Source organism: Octodon degus, unplaced genomic scaffold, assembly GCF_000260255.1.
Source record: "Octodon degus isolate 3935 unplaced genomic scaffold, OctDeg1.0 scaffold00067, whole genome shotgun sequence".
In the NCBI taxonomy this organism is placed as follows: Eukaryota; Metazoa; Chordata; class Mammalia; order Rodentia; family Octodontidae; genus Octodon; species Octodon degus.
In genome coordinates this window covers 584,210-601,897 of record NW_004524643.1, presented here as the reverse complement: position 1 = coordinate 601,897, position 17,688 = coordinate 584,210, and the positions used below count along the sequence as shown (strand labels likewise).

General features: G+C 41.4%; 1 protein-coding gene across 3 annotated transcripts in view; it reads right to left on the bottom strand.

Annotated features, from left to right (window-relative positions):
- Positions 1-17,688, bottom strand: part of Pigl (phosphatidylinositol glycan anchor biosynthesis class L) — a 109,893-nt gene that overhangs the window by 10,057 nt on the left and 82,148 nt on the right. The window contains exons 5-9 of one of the 3 annotated variants that reach the window (XR_002821844.1): positions 15,785-15,816; positions 12,894-13,027; positions 6,188-6,318; positions 4,337-4,505; positions 1,455-2,072 (exon numbers count right to left, since the gene is read on the bottom strand). Coding sequence is in view for 2 of the 3 variants with exons in the window: in XM_004634933.2 (XP_004634990.2) it covers positions 4,478-4,505; positions 6,188-6,318; positions 12,894-13,027; positions 15,785-15,816 (325 nt within the window). In the remaining variant the exon portion in view is untranslated. Of the gene's footprint in view, positions 1-1,454; positions 2,073-3,901; positions 4,506-6,187; positions 6,319-12,893; positions 13,028-15,784; positions 15,817-17,688 lie in introns of those variants that run through there. The other 2 variants (XM_004634933.2, XM_023719432.1) reach the window with 2 other exon arrangements.

The window sequence follows — 17,688 nt, the reverse complement described above, 5'->3', positions numbered from 1 at the left end:
CCCATAATCTCCTTGATCAGAAAATTTGGGACACTACTGAGTTACATGACATTACAGTACAAGTTCTCATATGTCCTGAGTCTTAATTGACCTTGGAAGAAGTGAATGATTTAGAAATGCCTTGGTTTTACTTTTTGTGAACTTGATTTGTCAAAATTCTCAGATGCATCAAAGCCTTCGATTATTGTTGTTTTTTTTTTTTTCACCGATTTTTTTTTTATTGTCAAAGTTTACAGGAACAAATTAAATATTTAAAATCAAAAGCCAATTATTGTTTTTATGGTTTGTTTTAAATAAAGATCTTATATTTCTAGGTGGTTTTGTTTCATATATTTGGCTAATGGAGTGAGCCTTTTATTGTGAAATATTCATTTTTCCCATTTTAATATTTTTTGAATCATATTATGATTCAAAAATTTGTTATTTTCCTTTCTGTTGCCTTCAGTATGGTATATGATACATCCTTTAATTTTTAGCATTTGTTATCTAAAGATGTACCTAGATGTTATCTAATTTGATAGTCTTTTTTTTTTTTTTTTTTTTAATGCTGAGCTATATTGCCAGCCCTTTTTTATTTTATATTGAGACAGGGTCTCACTAATTTGCCCAAATTTATGATCCTCCTGCTTCACATTCCTGAGTAGCTAGAACTACTTGAGTGCTTCATTAATAGTCTCTTTTGGTAGGGAAACAGCTCATTTGAATTTTCTGAAAGTAACTAATAGCTGATTTTATTCTAAAAGTAGTCTGTCATTAAACTTGCTGCATTTTGTGCCTTGTTTCATTTTTCTTAAAACCTTTTGTAGACTTAGTTTCTCTTCATTTTCTACTTTCCCTTTATGAGTTTGGATAAAATGCTTTTTTGCAGGGGCCAGGGAGATAGCTTGGTGGCATAAACGCCTGCCTAGCAAGGTCCCAAATTCAATCCCCAGTACAGAAAAAAAAAAAAGGAACCGTTAATGCTTATTTTTGGGGGATGGGGTGTTGGATAGCTCAGCAGCATAAACGCCTGCCTGCCTGAGTTTGATCCCAGGTATCCAAAAAAAAGTGCTTTTTTTTTTTGGGCCAGGGAGATGGCGCAGTAAGATAGGCGCTTGACTGGCAAATGCAAGGATCTGAGTTCCACCAAAAAAAAAAAAAAAGTGCTTTTTTTTAAAAAAAAGAAAAAATGAATTTAGAACAGGGTCTACAGGGTCTCACTACATAGATTGGAATTGCAGTGATTCTGTTTTCAGCCTCCCATGCACTGGGATTACAGATGTGCATGACACCACGCCCAGTCTCATTCAGCATCTCAGGGGAGGAAGGGGGGCAGTGTTGCAAGTTGGGGATCGAACCCTGGCTGCTGTGCTCTGCCAGAGCAGGGGATTTAGTCTGCTGAGCTATCTATCTCACCAGCCCTTTCAGTCTGGTCTTGAACTTACTATGTAGTTTATACTAGTCTCAAACTCCGCAATCTCTTTTAACTCAGCCTCCAGAGTGCTGGGATTACAGGTGTATACCACCATAACTGATGAATTTGCCCTTTATTTCATGACATTTGGATGTATGTTTAATTTGCATTTCTGACATGATCTCCATTTTTCTGTTTTCATTTATTTTTGAGACAGGGTCTCATTCTGTAATTTGGGCTAGTCTCGAACTCATTCTATAACCTGGGCTGGGCTTCATCTCAGTGATCTTGCCTCAGCCTTCTCAGTGCTGGATTATAGGTATGTGCCTCCATGCTCGGCTCTCCCTCCCAGTTCTCAGGTGTACCTTTTACTTGATTTTGCAGATTGCTGCCTGGGCCACTGTTGAGAGCATCCTTTTTTGTCTGGCCCAGAGCCAGAACTTTCACTATGATGTTCAATAGTCTCTTCCTGTTAGCTGCTACTACCGTAAGATGTTTCCTTCAGCGAATGGAATCCCTCCTGTCCTCTTGCTGGGCCTTATCCCCCTTTTGTATTCAGCCTGTTGCTCCTGGTTTTTATTTCCTTTGCAGGTCGGTGTTCCTGAGTAGTGGCCAAAGTATGAGGGTCGGGAGGCCCAGCGACTTGTGCTTCTCTCTTGCAGGAATGTGAACTGACAACCTATCAGCCCCTTCCTGAGAGGTGATGCCGAGCTGTGTGCAAGTCTCTTGGACATGAAGGTAACCCCCTCCAGCTTCAGCCTGGTGGCTCTCCTAGGACTGAAGTGGACACAGCCCTTCCCCAGGGAATTCTTGGTTGTGTTTCTCCTCCACCCCACATGTAGGTGTTCATTCTTTTTCCTGTGCCTTCCCTCAGCAGTTCCTCTATAGCCCAAGCTGGCCTTGAACTCAGGATCCTCCTGCCTCAGTCGAGGGAGCTGCTAGGATTACACATGTGTGCCATCACACCTGGCTTTTCTCTGTTTTTTCTGGGTTCCTTTGGGAACTATAAAATTTCCCCTCTTCCAGGCTTTAGAGCTGCTGCCTAAGTTAATGTTTTTTGTTTTTTTTTTCCGGAACCAGGGATTGAACTCACGCCCTTGCGCTTGCCAGGAAAGCACTTATTTTACTGAGCCATCTCCCCAGCCCCTGCTGCCTAAGTTAGCAGTTTGTTAATTTCTTTCTTTTTTTTTTGAACACCCTCATTTCCTTTATTTCCAGGGATTGAACTCAGGCCCTTGCGCTTGCCAGGGATGCGCTTAGTTTGTTAATTTCTAAAAGGCATCTGATATCAAGGAAGGGAGAGGACAGGATGAGAGAAGAGAACATGGCTGCTAACTGGAAAAGTTGCTTTTGGATAATTTATACAAAGACATCTTCCTCTTGCCATGATGGGTATTCTCAGGGCTGCATTCCAAGTGGAAGAGCCAAGGGACTGCTGTGGTGACTATACTGGCCCCTGATGCCCTCACTCACTCCTATGTTGTTTGTACCTTGGCTTGCTCCTGTACCAGGGAGAGTCCTGGGCTCTGCCTCAAGGAACCTCAACTGGAGCCTGCAGCCAGGTGAGCATCTACCTGCCTGCTGTGCAACTCCAGGAAGGTGCTGGAAGGAGACAAGGGGAGGGAGGCCACCCCCTCAGATGGTATCATCTAGGCAGTCGGCAAATAGAAACACATTTCCTTTCGAGATTTTAATTTATTTTAAAAACTTGGAATGTACAATAAAACAAAAGTAAATGGCACAAAATAAATTTCAATTCTCACCAACGAGGAACAATATAATTCTGTATATTTTTAATTATTGAAAAATGTATTTGGTACAGGGTCTTACTATGCAGCTTGGACTTGTAGTGATACTCCTTTTTTCAGCTTCCTCAGTGCTGGGATTACAGGTGAGTGCCACCATGCCTGGTTTTGGTGACCATCAGCATGCCTGGGGACAGGGCCACTGTGGCATGTGGTGCCAGGGAATAAACCCTGGTCCTTGTGCTTTTTTTTTGGTACCAGGAATTGAACTCACGACCCTCTTGCACGTTCCAAGCAGGTGCTTGTGCCACTGAGCTATATCCCTGGCTCTTTGCTTTCATTGTTTTGACAGGATCTCACTATGTAGTTCAGGTTGGCCTTGAACTCACTATGTAGCTAGCCCAGGCTGCCTTGAACCTATGTTGAACTCACAGAGATCCTCCTGCCTCAGCCACCCCTCAACCCTGCCGGATTACAGGTATATACCACCACACCTGGCTTTTTGTACATCTTTCTAACCTTTAAGATTTGAAAAGCTGGGGCTGGTGAGATGGCTCAGTGGTCTAAAGCACCTACTTAGAACAAGCTAAGCTAAGCTAAAGCACAGAGACCTTGGTTCAATCCCCAGCACCACATGCCAGCCAGCCCCGCCCCCTGGTGGGCTGAACTGGCCACACACACACTAAATAAATAAAAATAAATAAATAAAGTTAAAACAAAAACAAAAAAACAAAACCATTTAAAAAAATTAAAAAAAAAGATTTGAAAAGCTTTTCAAACAGGTAGTAATATATGCAAGTTGTATGAAATTCAAAAGGTATAAATTCTCTTCCTCTTACCCAGTTCTTCAAAGACAGGCAATTACTAGGACACCTTTATTTTGACACACATAACATACATAGGAACGTACTTTTATCCCCTCCCAAATGGTGGCATTCTGTAACAGTGTTGTGCATTTTGTGTCTGTCACATAAAATGCTTCAGAAATTTTTCCATATTGATATACTGCCTTACAAAAAAAAGTCTTATAATCTATTCTATTGCTGTACTCACAATTTATTTTGAGTGTATCAGTAGTTTACTGTTAGAATTTCAATGTCTATAGTTGATGTGTCTTTTTAGGCATGTGGATTAAATCTATAGTATAAATGATGTGGAAATGCTGGCTCAAAGAATAAGTAATTTTTCTAGAAATTACCAACTTGTCCTCATGGAGATTGTGTGTGCCAGTCCCCCTGCCTAGTGCCTTCTTACTCCTTCTCAGAACAACAACAGCAGTCAGCCTTTCTGGTGTTGTGAGCCATATTCTGCTCTGCCTCTTCATGCAGCATTTTCTTGTTCAGAGTGAACCATCAATATTTTCCATTCTGAAGATGAAAGAATTGAGGCAGGGAAAAATTTGGTGCTTTGTCTGTAATTAAGTCCCTGCTTATTCTGGCTTCTGGTCCAAGGTAACCAGTCTGTTTCTTTACAATTGAGCTTTCCTATCTCAGGAACTAGCATCCAAGCCACACTTCTCAGGTTTTCCTTATAGGACAATTTAAAGATACTAGGTTCTTAATTTTTTTTTTTTTTTTTTGGTGGGACCAGGGATTGAACTCAGATCCTTGTGTTTGCCAGTCAAGCGCTTATCCTACTGAGCCATCTCCCCAGCCCCTAGGTTCTTAATTTTTTTAAAAAAGTTGCATGTAATATTAGCACCCTGGAAGGCAAGAGGATCACACGTTCAAGCCTGTTCTGAACAATTTAGTAGCATAGTGAGATGTCTCAAAAATTAATTTAAAAAGGGAGTTGCAGGGAATTCTGAGGAAGTAGCTTAGTAGGAAGACTGTGGGTTTAATCCCCAGTACTATAAGTAAATAAATAAATAAATTAAAAGATAATAAATGAAAAACAACTTCTAGATTTACTTTCCTATTTTCTACTTTTCCTAAAAGACTGAGATCTGAGACAGTCAACTGTCAGCTCTTCCAGGGCAAGGTCTTCAGGCCCTCTAAGCATCTCTGTAAGTGAAAGTACTTGAGTGCTCCAATCAGTGATCATCATGTTAAATATAACATGGCTTCCTTAGATTCAAGTTCTCTCTTTTTTTTGTGGTACTGGTGATTGAACTGAACTCAGGACCCTGTGCCTGCCAAGCAAGCGCTTATTCCACTGAGCTATCTCCCCGGGCCCTAGATTCAAGTTCTGATAAGCAGTGCAAGAAGAAAAATCTAAGGAATTATAGTTAAACTAGTTTAACAAACTGGTATACTTTTTCTTTTTAGAATATTGGATGTATATAGGAATCGTGTGTATATGGGAATCGTGTGTATATGTGAGTTGTGTGATGTCAACCATGGTTTGGGTATGGCCTCTTTAAGTCATGTTGGAGATATGGTCCCCAGCACCTTGGTGTTCAGAGGTTGGACCCTTTGGGAGGTAACTGGGTCACTGATGGATTAGTGGACAAATGGGTCATTGTGGGAGTGGCTTTGTCATAAGATTGAACACTCACCTTCGCCTGCTGTGCCTCACACCATGTTTCATCCTCTGCCTTATTAGAATGCAGCAAAAAGCCTCTCACCAGATGCCAGGCGGATGTTAGCATCATGCTCTTGGATTTCCCAGTCTCCACAATCATAAGCTACATAATTCTCTTATTTTTTATGTTATTGGACTTGAAAATGAACCAAGACACCCTGCTCTGGCTGGAATCAACACTTCACATCTGTGAAGTGTTTTTAGAGCACTTTTACATTCATTTATGTTTCAAACTTGTGCAAGCTCCATGCTACGTATTTGACATATGCTGTGTCATCATGAAAAATGTTTTTCAGAAAGACTTAAGAAGCTAGCAAGTAGCTATTATTATGCATAAGTTGGTTTGCTTTTGGTTCTTTCAGAGTTTCCCCCCCAGAAGAAGGACCTTGGGAAGTTTGGGTGGCACACTGGCCCATATAGCCTCTTTTGCAGACTCACTGGCTGTGATTTCCTTTGGCTCAGAGAATTAAGCCAGCTTCAGGCCAGGTCCCTGGGTTTCCTTGTCTATTTCTTCTTTGTCTATTTCTTGTTCTTTAGGTCTGAAAACTCTTCAAGGCTTGAGAGGAAGTGCAGTGAGTTGATTCTCATGTACCTGGAGAAGAGAATGTAGAGGCGGCGGAACCACAGGAGCTGGCTATGGTGGCAGCACATAGCTTTCTAGAAAAAAACAAAAGGGGCTGGTTATGGACACTTTAGCTATTTCTGTTAACGTTCTGATCTGCTTTCTCACTCAAATCCTTCCTCCCAGTAACACATTACATGCTATACTTTATCTGGCATCTTCCTGCACATATAGATGGGTCTCCAACACTGCCTCAGCTTCCCAGCTCCTTACTCCCCTGTGGTTAGAGCAGATGCTCCTAAGAACACTTGCTATGAGGACACCACCACTGCTGGTCTGCGGCCATCATCTCCACATGAATAGTGCTGTGAGTTAAATACTACTATTATTAGGTATTTCTGTTTGTTAATTTTTGGTTTTTTGGTACTGGAAATTCAACCCAGTCCCTTCACACTGAGCTAATCCCCAGCCCTTATTTATTAATTTATTATTATTATTATTATTATTTTGTGGTACCAGGGATTGAACTCAGGGGCTTGTACTTGCCAGGCAGGCACTTATGTCACTGAGCTATCTCCTCAGCCCTTAGTTTTTATTTTGAGACAGAGTTCTGCTCGGCTGCTAAGTTGCCCAGGCTGGGCTTGAATTTGTGATCCTTTTGCCTTAGCCCCCAAGAATTCTGGGATTATAGGCCTGCCACTACCATGCTTAGCCATTTTCTCCCCTCCCTTAAGATACATGAGGAAACTAAGCAGTCTCAAATATTTAGTAGGTAGCAGAGTTGAGATTCAAACCCAGAGCCATCTGCCTCTGTGTCCTACATTCTTAAACATTGTGCTCTATTACTTCACTTATACAACACAAATGGGTATTTTAGAAGAAGAGGAAGAAGTGTCCTGGGAATGCAGTTCAGTGATAGGGCTCTTGCCTAGGATATACGAAGTCCTCAGGAGACGATATGAGTTGTTTTTCCTTACCTTCTAGCAAGGGTGTATTATTATTATTTTATATTATTATTATTATTAACATGGTGCTTGGATTGAACCCAGGGATCCTTAAGATGCTGGGTAAACACTCTACCACTGAGCTATATCCTTGCCTTTTCTCCCCTTTCATCTTATTTTGAGATGGAGTCTCACTGATTGTCTAGTCTGGTCTTCAACTTGCATACCTCCAGCCCCAACTTCCTAAATAGCTAGGATTACAGCTGTGCATCACTATACACAAATGTACACATATGTGAAATGTTGCTGTTTTTCTCTAAGTACTATAATTCCTACACGACTTATAGGGGGTGAACATACCAGTGATAGTCAAGCTTTAGATGATAAAAGGAACTGGAGCAGAATTATCACCATAGAATATATTCAGGCAGAATATTACATATCATCTTACTACAGGAAACCCAAGTAAACATTTTAAGTAAACTTTATTTTCACAAGCAAAAAGGATGTCTGAACTCACAGAATGGAGTTAACATTTTGATAACCATAATAAAATGTTTAAGAAACTACTGAGAGAAGGCATGACCTTTATTTATATAGTCGGTACTACACTTGATCTGTGTCCGTGGAATGCTGATGCTGCCTAAGGATTTTCTACATCATGGTGTTTAGGTGGCCTATCTAATCCTTTTGCTGTTGTGGTATCAGGGATGGAGCGCAGGACTTTGCACTTACCAGGCAGATGCTTATGCTGCTGAACTATATCTCTGGCAGCTTAACTAATCTTTCAATGATTTTAGCAGTCATTCAGTAAGATGGACACTTAGAGAAATTACTTATTTCTTGTCAGTTTTTCATTAAGTATATTTTTATTAGCTTTCCTTAAATTTTCTTTTTTCTCTTTAGTACTGGCAAAGTATTCAAGAAAGAAAAAGGGAAGAGTGGGAAAGAAACTGACTGCAGAGCAAGCTTGGGCTAAGTACATAGAAAACGAGGGTTAAGAGTAAAGATGAAGGTACATGCTAGGAGCTGGGGAGATGGCTCAGTGGAATAAGCACTTCTCTGGCAAGTGCAACGGCCTGAGTTCAATCCCCGGTTCTGAAAAAAAAAAAAGCACATGCTACATCTGGGCAACAGTGTGGGTGATCATGGAGAGGTATGGCAGCCTCAACCTTACTAAGGGAATACTGAAAAAATAGCAAAACTGAGAGTGCAGTTTTGTATATTTTGTTTTTCTTCCTCTTCCGGGGCATTTTCACTAGCTACCTCTCAAAACGCTGATTTTACTGGTTATATAGTACTACATAATTTGCCTACTGAATAGTAGTCCCTATTTTGACCACTCTGAATTATACTAGTGAACATCCTTGCACATTAATTTAGAGACTCATCTTTGTTCATTTCCTTAAAATTCTAGAGAAATATAAGTTATTGGGCCAGAGTATGAATTATACAAATAATACAGGATTATAAAAAGTGTTTAATAATAAAAAAAGTCTTGAATCCCACCTTTTGGAAGTAATCACTATTAATATTGATTTGTGTGTGCTTTTGTGGGAGAATATAGCATGCTCTCTACATACCATTTTATAATAACATGTTTGCTTTCCATAATATATCAAAAGGTAAAAATGTTCTTTAAGCTAAAAGGTAAAAACAGTTTTTAGATGACTTCTCACATTCATTATTTTTGCTTCCCAGAGTCTGTGACAATTTACATACCTGTTTCATTAAAGCTTTAATAGTTAATTTTTTTTTTTAAGATTTATTTATTTGGTACAGGGTCTTGCTACGCAACTCGGACTTGTACTGATTCCCCCAGTCTCAGCCTCCCCAGTGTTGGGATTACAGGCATGCATCACCATGCCTGGTTTCGGTGGCCGGCTTAGTGTGGGGGCCCACAAGGCATGCGGTACTGGTGATTGAACCTGGACTGCTGAGCTATCTCCCCAGCCTAACAGTGATTTCTAGTTTGACTTTTTCTACTTTTCTAGTAAAAAAATTACTTTTTATTTTCTTATCCTCAAAATAATTCCACTGATCTGACATATTGAATGTAGGAAATTCATGTTTCCTATTTCACACACATAGCCATGACAGAAAACATAAAGAGAATACAAAAAACAACATGAATGGGTGAAAATTAAGATCAACAGCATCCTGAACATACAGAATTCAAACATAGGAGTGAGTTCCTAAGGTGGAGTTTGCTGAGTAGGGGCTTTTCTAGATGGGAGACCCAAACTTGGACCTTAGAGCTCGGAGCCAGGAAGGGCCTCCTTCTCTTGTGGAGCAAAGCTAGGGGGCAACAGTGCCTGCTGCACAGATAGTTGAACATAGGGACAGCAGCACTGCGCCTTGTTACCTGCTGACTCAGCCAGGGACTGGAATTAGCATCGCAGGACATGATTCTGGCTGTTCAGCAACTACAGAGTTCTTGCACAGGAGGGGACATGGAGGAGGAGGAGGAGGACAAAATCAACAACCTACAGTACCTTTCCCCACATTTACAAAGCAGACTTCTTGAAGACATAAAGTTGACTTAATGAAAAGACAGCTAACAAAATCAGCAATTGGTCTGTAAATATATTCTTGATGAAAACAGGTTTATGGAACAGTTTATCCAGGCTAAAAGAATTAGATTTAGGATGTTCAAAGAGCTAAGTAAGAACAAGAAATTGTGAGTTAAACAGATGCAACAGTGGGTACATAGGAAATAAAACAAAGACAAAGTTTGGAAAACAAAATATGAAATAGAAAAAAAACATAAAAGGAAAATGAAGGAATGCAGAGAGGCAGGCATGGTGGCACATGCCTGTAATCTACTTACTAAGGAGGCTGAGGAAAAAATTTCAAGTTCAAGGCTAGTCTGGGCATCTCAGCAATACCCTTTTTCAAACTAAAAAATAAAATGAGAAGGGTAGAGTGTGAAAGTGAAAAGCACAGAGGTCTAGGTTTCAATTTTAGCACTGAAAAATAAAAAGCCCCCAAAAGATATAAATCTAAATTACTAGGCCATATATTACTAAGAGTCCCAGAGGGAGAATGAAGGCAATATGACACAAGCAGCAAGAGGAGTTATCAAGTGAAGACTTTTCAGGAATGCCAAGGATGGGTAATTGGTTTGAGAGTACTGAGCAGAATTGTGTAAACAAGATCGGCCACAGATCTGCAGTAGGACAGTAGGGCCCAGACACAGAGAGGTAAACTTCACAAACAGAAAAGATTATATAACACCAGGCATCCCTCAGTGTAGACTCTGACAAAGATGAAGTGAAATAGAGATACATCTTCAAAAATGCTAATACATGATGGCATAGAGCTGTAATCCCAGCATTCTGGAAGGTAGAGGCAGGAGAATCTCAAGTTGAAGTCCAGCCTGGGCAATTTAGTAAGACCCTGTCTCAAAAAAACAAAAATAAGAGTTGAGAATATAGTTCAATGTAATATCTAGTACCAAAAAAAAAAAAAAAAAAAAAAAAAAGCAAAGGGGAAATAAACTATCCTCTCCAGCTAAACTCGCTCAAAAGGTAGGACATTTATACATTCAAAGGCTAAAAGATTTTGTCTTTCTTAGACTCTCACTTAAAAAGTTACTAAAGAAGAGTTAGGGTGTTTAGCTCAGAGGTAGAACACTTGCCTAGCATGCCCAAAGCCTTGGGTTCAACCCACAGCACTGAAAAAAACAAAAAATCCACTAGCAAAGGAATCACTAAAGAATATATGTGAGCAAAAGGAGAACCCAAAAGAATGGGTGAGGAGGATGAGGGCCAGGACTCAAGCGTACCCCAGATGTAACAGCCTAAGCTGCACTGGAGAGTGGGGAAGGATTGGTCATGTGCAGTTAAGTGTGCAGAGGAGCATAGATTATTGATTAACTCCTTGCTTTGAATTTTATTCTTATTGATGACATTAAAATTTTAGAAGTCCGCCAGACATGCTGACAGACTGGCAAGAGGACTGCTAGAGTTCTAGGCCAGCCTGGGCTTTGTAGTGAGTGAGTTCAAGGTCAGCCTGAAATATATAGTAAGACTGTCTCAAAAAAGCAAAAAAACCCAAACATACCCCTTCCCAAAAGAAAAAAAGGAAGGGACTATGGAAAATTGACCAATCCCAGGGACGTGTTCAACCAAAAACATAAAATTGTTTTAATACAAATAAATCTAAGGCTGGGTGTAGTGGTACATGCCTGTCATCTCAGGAGGCTGAGGCAGGAGGACTGCCATAAGTTTGAGGCCAGCCTGGGCTATGTAGTGAAATCCTGTCTCAAAAAACTAAAATAACAGCACCCTCTAAATATATCACTAGTTACAAATAAAAATAGAGCACATATATTTCCTGTCAGATATTTCACAGCAGGATTAGAAAAGCTACATGCTGCTTATAAAACACAATTAAAAACACAATAAAAAGTTAAAATAAAAAGATTTTTAAAAAAGAGAAATAAACCATGCAGAGACTAACCTAAAGAGACACTACAGAATAATGAAAAGCAAAGCAAAAGTGGATAAAAAGCTGATGAGAAAAATGTTAATACTATACTACAAAAATAACACTCCTCCTTTTTTTCTAGTGTGAGAGATGAAATGAGAAAGGGGCAAATCCAGGTTCAGGACAGGAGATCTTTCCATAGTCAGATCCAAAAGTAATAAGGCAAAATGTTAAAAAATTAGTAAAGTTACAAAAGTTGTTTTTTTTTAAAGTTACAAAAATTTTGGTCATTATAAATACTAAGTTTGAGCTGCTATCTATCTAGAACCTTAAATACAAGGAGTAGAGAACACATGTTTACAGGTGTACATGTTGATTTAGCACTTACAAAAGCTGAATATAAACTAGGTCACTAAGGAAATCTTAATACACTTGAAAAGATTATTGTAACACAAACTGCATTTACTGACTACAAAGCAATTAAATTACAAATCCACAAGACTGCATGTAGATGCATAGAGACATTGGATTTGCATTATTTGTGGTAGTTAGTGTTTATAACGTCACTGAGAACTCTCAATTTGTGAAGATGCGACCACTGCTCTTAGGGAATAGAGGTTTCTGTGAGCCTCTGGTCACACATTTTCCTAAATTCATTAGTAACACTCTCTTAGGTATGTTCTGTTTAAAGAACTTGACAGCTGCTGTTTATTTACTAGCACTGACCCGTTGGCCGTTGGCCGCAGCGCCATACCTCATGCCCACGTGCAGCTTTCTTAATACTGTTTTCTCTACAAGGCACATCGTAGTGTCCTGTGCCTGAGGACACTAGCTAGCTTCACCATTAGAGATCAGCCATTTAAAACAGCAAAATCCCCAAAATCATGCTAATGAGAAGAACGTGGCACTAAAAATAGGACCTCTTTTGTGAGAGCAGAAACAAGAGGCCAGCGCTGCCGTGCTGAGTCTCCCCTGGAAACAGGCGTGTACGTGTCAGGTGGCTCTGCTGCTCACTGCCCTGCGAGCACACGTGACTGTGAGGGGCTGGAAAAGAAAGCTAGTATTGATCTTGGAATTACAAATTTTTAAAAATTATTATTGTTATTATCATTTTATAGTACTGGCACTGAAATCAGGGCCTTTCCACTGAGCTGTATCTGCAGCCTTTCTTCATTTTTAAATTTCGAGATCATGTTTCCCTAAGCTGCTAAATTGCCTGAGGTGTGTGTGTGTGCTTAGGCAAGCGCCATAACGCTGAGTTACGTCCCTAGCCCACAGGAGTTCCCAGTGCTCACCTTGGCCTGTGCCACTTCTTCACTGGTGAGCACAAAGAGGACATCCTGTGTGTGCAGCAGAGACCAGGGCAGATCCAGAAGGGAGAGGTACTTGCGCAGCACATTCACAGACTGCAGCGTCAGCACAGAACACCCTGGGGGAGGGGACAGAGGAGAGCCTTGTTCCCAGCCAGATCTTCCCCTGTGCACAGGCCTGTCCCTGTGGCTAAGGGGGAGCAGACCAGCTGCCATTGAGTTGCCGGGTGTCTCTGTGGCACCAAAGCTGCTATTTGCCCATGAATCTCACCAACAGGAAGGGTAAAGGGGCCGCAGAAGACCTGGTAGGCCACCCTCTATCCCACTGCTGCCTCTGAAAGAAGTGACAAGTGACTAGAATTTGGCATCTGGCTACCTCAGCGCCAAGGGAAACAGGAATTTCTATAATGGGAGGCCGAAGACCTGTTTCAAGCTCTGTCGCTGAAGAACTGCCCAGGTTGAGGCCGGGCACACCTACAGCCCAGTACTCTCGGGGGCTAAAGCAGGAGGACTGGAAGTTTGGACACAGCCTGAGACACTTGTGTCAAAGTAAAAACCTTTGAAAGGTCTGAGGATGTAGATCAGTGTGAAGGTCCAATACTGGGGGAAATAGTCCCTTAACTGCTCTGAGTCCCACTCTTCCTTCCTGCTCCCTCCCTTTCTTCTTCCTTTCCTCTGTTCCTTTCTTCTCCTTTGCCCCTGCCTTATCCTCTTCTCTCTTTGTCTTTTTGGGGATCTATATATATTTTTTTTCATTTTAAAAATTTCTACAATTAACATTTAAAATGTTTTTTATTTTATTAGCATGAATATCTAGTACATAATGCCTACAGTCCTTGTAGAGTTGGTATCAGTGCATAGCACATCTTAATTCCTTTCTTCGTCCCCTCACTCCCCTAGCCATCATTTCTTGATCTCTTTGTTTTCTGAAACACGTTCACAGCACTTGTTTACATCCCTTGTGTGGAGCTAGTTCCTGTGCATCATACATTTTAATTCCTTGTTTGATCCCCTAACCCCCCCTTCACTCCAACTCTTGATCCCCTGCCCTCTGAGAAAGAGCTATCTCCATACTTCCTATATGCATTTTTTTATTTTGCTGTTTGCTTTTACTTAGGGTTTCTCATATAAGAGGAACAATATGGCATTTAAGGTTGTGGCTGGTATTACACTTAACATTACCGTTGTGTGTGTGTGTGTGTGTGTGTGTGCGCACGCGCGCGTGTGCGGTACTAGGGATGAAACTCAGGGTCCTCTGCATGCTACATCCCCAATCTCTAACATTATACTCTTAATGTGCAACCATTTTTCTACAAATGACAAGTTTATCCTTTATGGCAAAGTAGTACTCCATTATATATGGATACCATATTTTCTTTATCCATTCGTCTGTTGATGGATGCTTCTAAGATTTAGCTAATAAGAATTAGTCTACTATAAACATCAGTATGCATGTATCTCTGTAATATGATATCTTTAACTCTTAGAAGATAGGAAGATAGCTGGATCAAATAAAATCCTCCTTGTCTTCCTCTTTGCTTTTGTTTTTCTATGGTCTAGGCTGGCCTTGAGCTCCCTATACTGCCCAGGTTGGCCTCAGATACAGAAACACAGATCCTTCTGCCAAATGCTAGGATTATGGGCATGTGCTACCATGCCAAGCTTGCTTGCCCTTCTGTCTCTCTCTTTGTCTCCCTCCCTTTCTCTAACTCTCCCTCCCTCCTTCCTTCCTTCTTTCATTCCTTCCTACCCTATCTTCTTCCCTCCCTTTCTCTGACTCCCCTTCCCTCTCTCAACCTGACAGGATCTTAATATGGGCTTCATTATGTTGCCCTGGCTAACCTAGAACAACCCCTGGGTTCAAGCCATTCTCTTGCTTTAGCTTTTAGAGTATTGAGTTCTACAGATGCACACTACAGCACCCAACTCTTGAATCTCAGTTTTTAAATCTATATAGAAATGTTACTAGTATGAGACAAACAGTGCTGATATAAGACTGAAGTAAATTATAGTCATGTTTCTAAGACCTCTCAACTTGGTAAGTTCAGAAAGCCAATGCAGAGGGCACACACTTATGCTTATGCTTTCATTTACAGAATCTTGTGAGGCAAGATGGACCAGACATTAGTCTAAAGGGACTGAGTAGGGGTCCCACGCAATAAGTGGCCAAATGGGCCCAAATGCTTCCCTAAGGGTTAGGGAGAGATTTTTCTCAAGCAAATTAGTCCAAGTGTCACCTGTCAGCACTGTGCTAATTAGTTGGGGAATATGAATTTGGATGGACAGAGTGACAGAACACCAGAGACTAAAAAGACTTATCCTGTGAGAAAACTAGACACATGTGAGAGCAAGCCTGGCCTCTCAGAACATCTATAATCAGCCCTCTGGCATTTGCCAGTGGATACGGCCTGATAGAACTGAGTCAGGAAGTGAGGCTGCCTTCCCAGCTCTTGCCTTGATGCACCTTGGCGTGTGCTCTGTATATACAGTTGTCGCTCAATACTGGATGGGGATTTATTCCAGGAGCCCCACAGTTTCTTATACAAAACTACATAGTATTTGTATAGAATCTATATACTTCCTCTCAGTTTTCCACTTTAATACATCACTATACTTATAGATGTAGCATGTGATGTAAATACTGTGTAAATAGCTGTTATACTGTATTGTTTAGGAAACAATGACAAGAAAAGAGCCTGTATATATGCAATGCACATGCAGTCTTTTTCCTGAGTAATCGTGATCTGTGGCTGTTGACTCCAGGGCTGTGGTACTTGTGGATAAGGAGGACCACCAATATCTACAAATTTTTCTTTGATAAGTTTCTATGAGAGATGGCAACTAGTGGCTTTTTGCCAAAAAAGGGCAGGCCTTACCTTTAGGGAACTTCCTTTCTGAGTGCAAGGCCCTGGAGGGAGAAAGGAAAAAGAGAGGGTGAGAACTGTCACATATGTGTCACTGAGGCAGCCTGTGGAGGAAGGCCTGTAGGGTCCATTGTGCCTCCACACAGGGTCCCAGTGATTTCTTTTGCACACATCACTATTTAGAGTTCCAAGATTCCATACTTTTGGCTACAGCTGAAGGCATCTGGATGGGCACCTCAGCCAAGGACAGCTGATCCCAAGGCTGCTCTATGGCCTATGCAATGATTCTATGAAAATTTTGCCTATTAGATTTGAAGGTAACTGGGCTGGTGAGACAGCTCAGCAGATTAAGCACCTGCTTTGGCAAGCACAGGGACCAGGATTTGATCCATGGTCCCACATGCCTCTTTGTCTCTGCCCCTGGGGTGCGCTGAGCGGGTGGTTGAGTCCAGGAATGGTAGCACACACCAGTAATCTTAGCGCTGGGGAGGTTGAAAACAGGAGGATCATTGTGAGTCTGACCTGTGTAGTGAGACCCTGTACCAAACACATAAAAAAAATGAAGAAAAAAAAAAAGTGGATTAGATTTGAAGGTAACTACCTTGGACTCCTCAGTTTTTCTCTATAATGTATGACAGTAGAATATTTTAAAGTATTAATTGACATTTCCTTTCTTCTTTCTGGCTGCCCCAACTCCCACCTTCTGAGAGTAAGAGCCATTCTGTGATCACTGCCCTAAGAGAAGGGATGGATGACATGAGCCTAATAGCAATGATCTCTGAATTTCTTTCCTTCTTTCTTATTTTAAAAGCTAGGAGAAAGACTGGGGTGGCCAGCCCCTGATCCAACACATAGACACACGTACTTATATGAACAAGGACTCTTGGGAGAGGGGGTAAAGAAGTTGGAGAGTTGATCAACTTTTGGAACTAACTCTCTGGAATAGACCCAATAATTAGAAAAACCGGAATAAGGTCTCTGGGATGCTGAGAAAAAGATAACATCCTGCACTCTGGGGACTCTGACTTTGTGTTGACCAGGATAGCCACAGGAAGAGGTAAGCACTCACAGTGACAGCTCTTGCAGCCTGAGGACTCTCAGTAAGCAAGGCTATGGAGGGAGCCCTGGAGATGGGCAGAGAGATGCTTCCCATGGAAGGGAGACAGGAGGGGCTGAGAGGTAGCCAGAAAAGCCAGAGTGGGGGGGCCAGCCAGTGCCAGGCAGTCAAAGCAGCAATTCAGTGATGTCAGACAGAGCGAGATGCTACAGAAAGGCCAAGACAGATGAGGACTAAACTGAGTCTGATGACTTTAGCAGGTAGGACTGCCTATGCAGAAAAGATTTAGAAGATGGTGAGCATGACCACAGTTTTTTTTTTAATATGAAGTGCAGTGGCCCCATTAGTGTAGAGACTACCTTGAAAGTGTGGAGAGCCTGTGGTACTCCAGGCTCTTGAGGAAAATGGCCCCATGCAGTTCTGCTTTTAGAAAGTTATCTCCCTTGGGTTCTCTACTGGAATGGAGCCTTCCCTGATTCCCCATTACAGTGGAGAAGACCAAGGATGCAGTAAGCTAAGGGAACGTTGTGCCAGGACAGCATTGGCTGTTGTGGTGATCTTCGTTTGTCTGCAGGAGACCTGACTGGGTCCTTTCTCTGGTACAGTGTGAATAGTTAGTCACAAGTTTAGCTTGCTTGCTATCCATGCCTGTCCTGAGAGCCAAAGGCCTCAAAGTAACCAGGTGGTTAGAAAGTCTACTTCTGGACTGCCTCACTTTTCTATGTATCTTCACAGACACACTGCAAACTACAAATTAGAAAACCAAAAAAGACTAGCCAGGTGGGGTGGTGCAAGCTGGTAGTCCCAGCAATCAGGAGGCCTAGTTAGGAGGGACACCATGAGTTCAAGCCAGACTGAA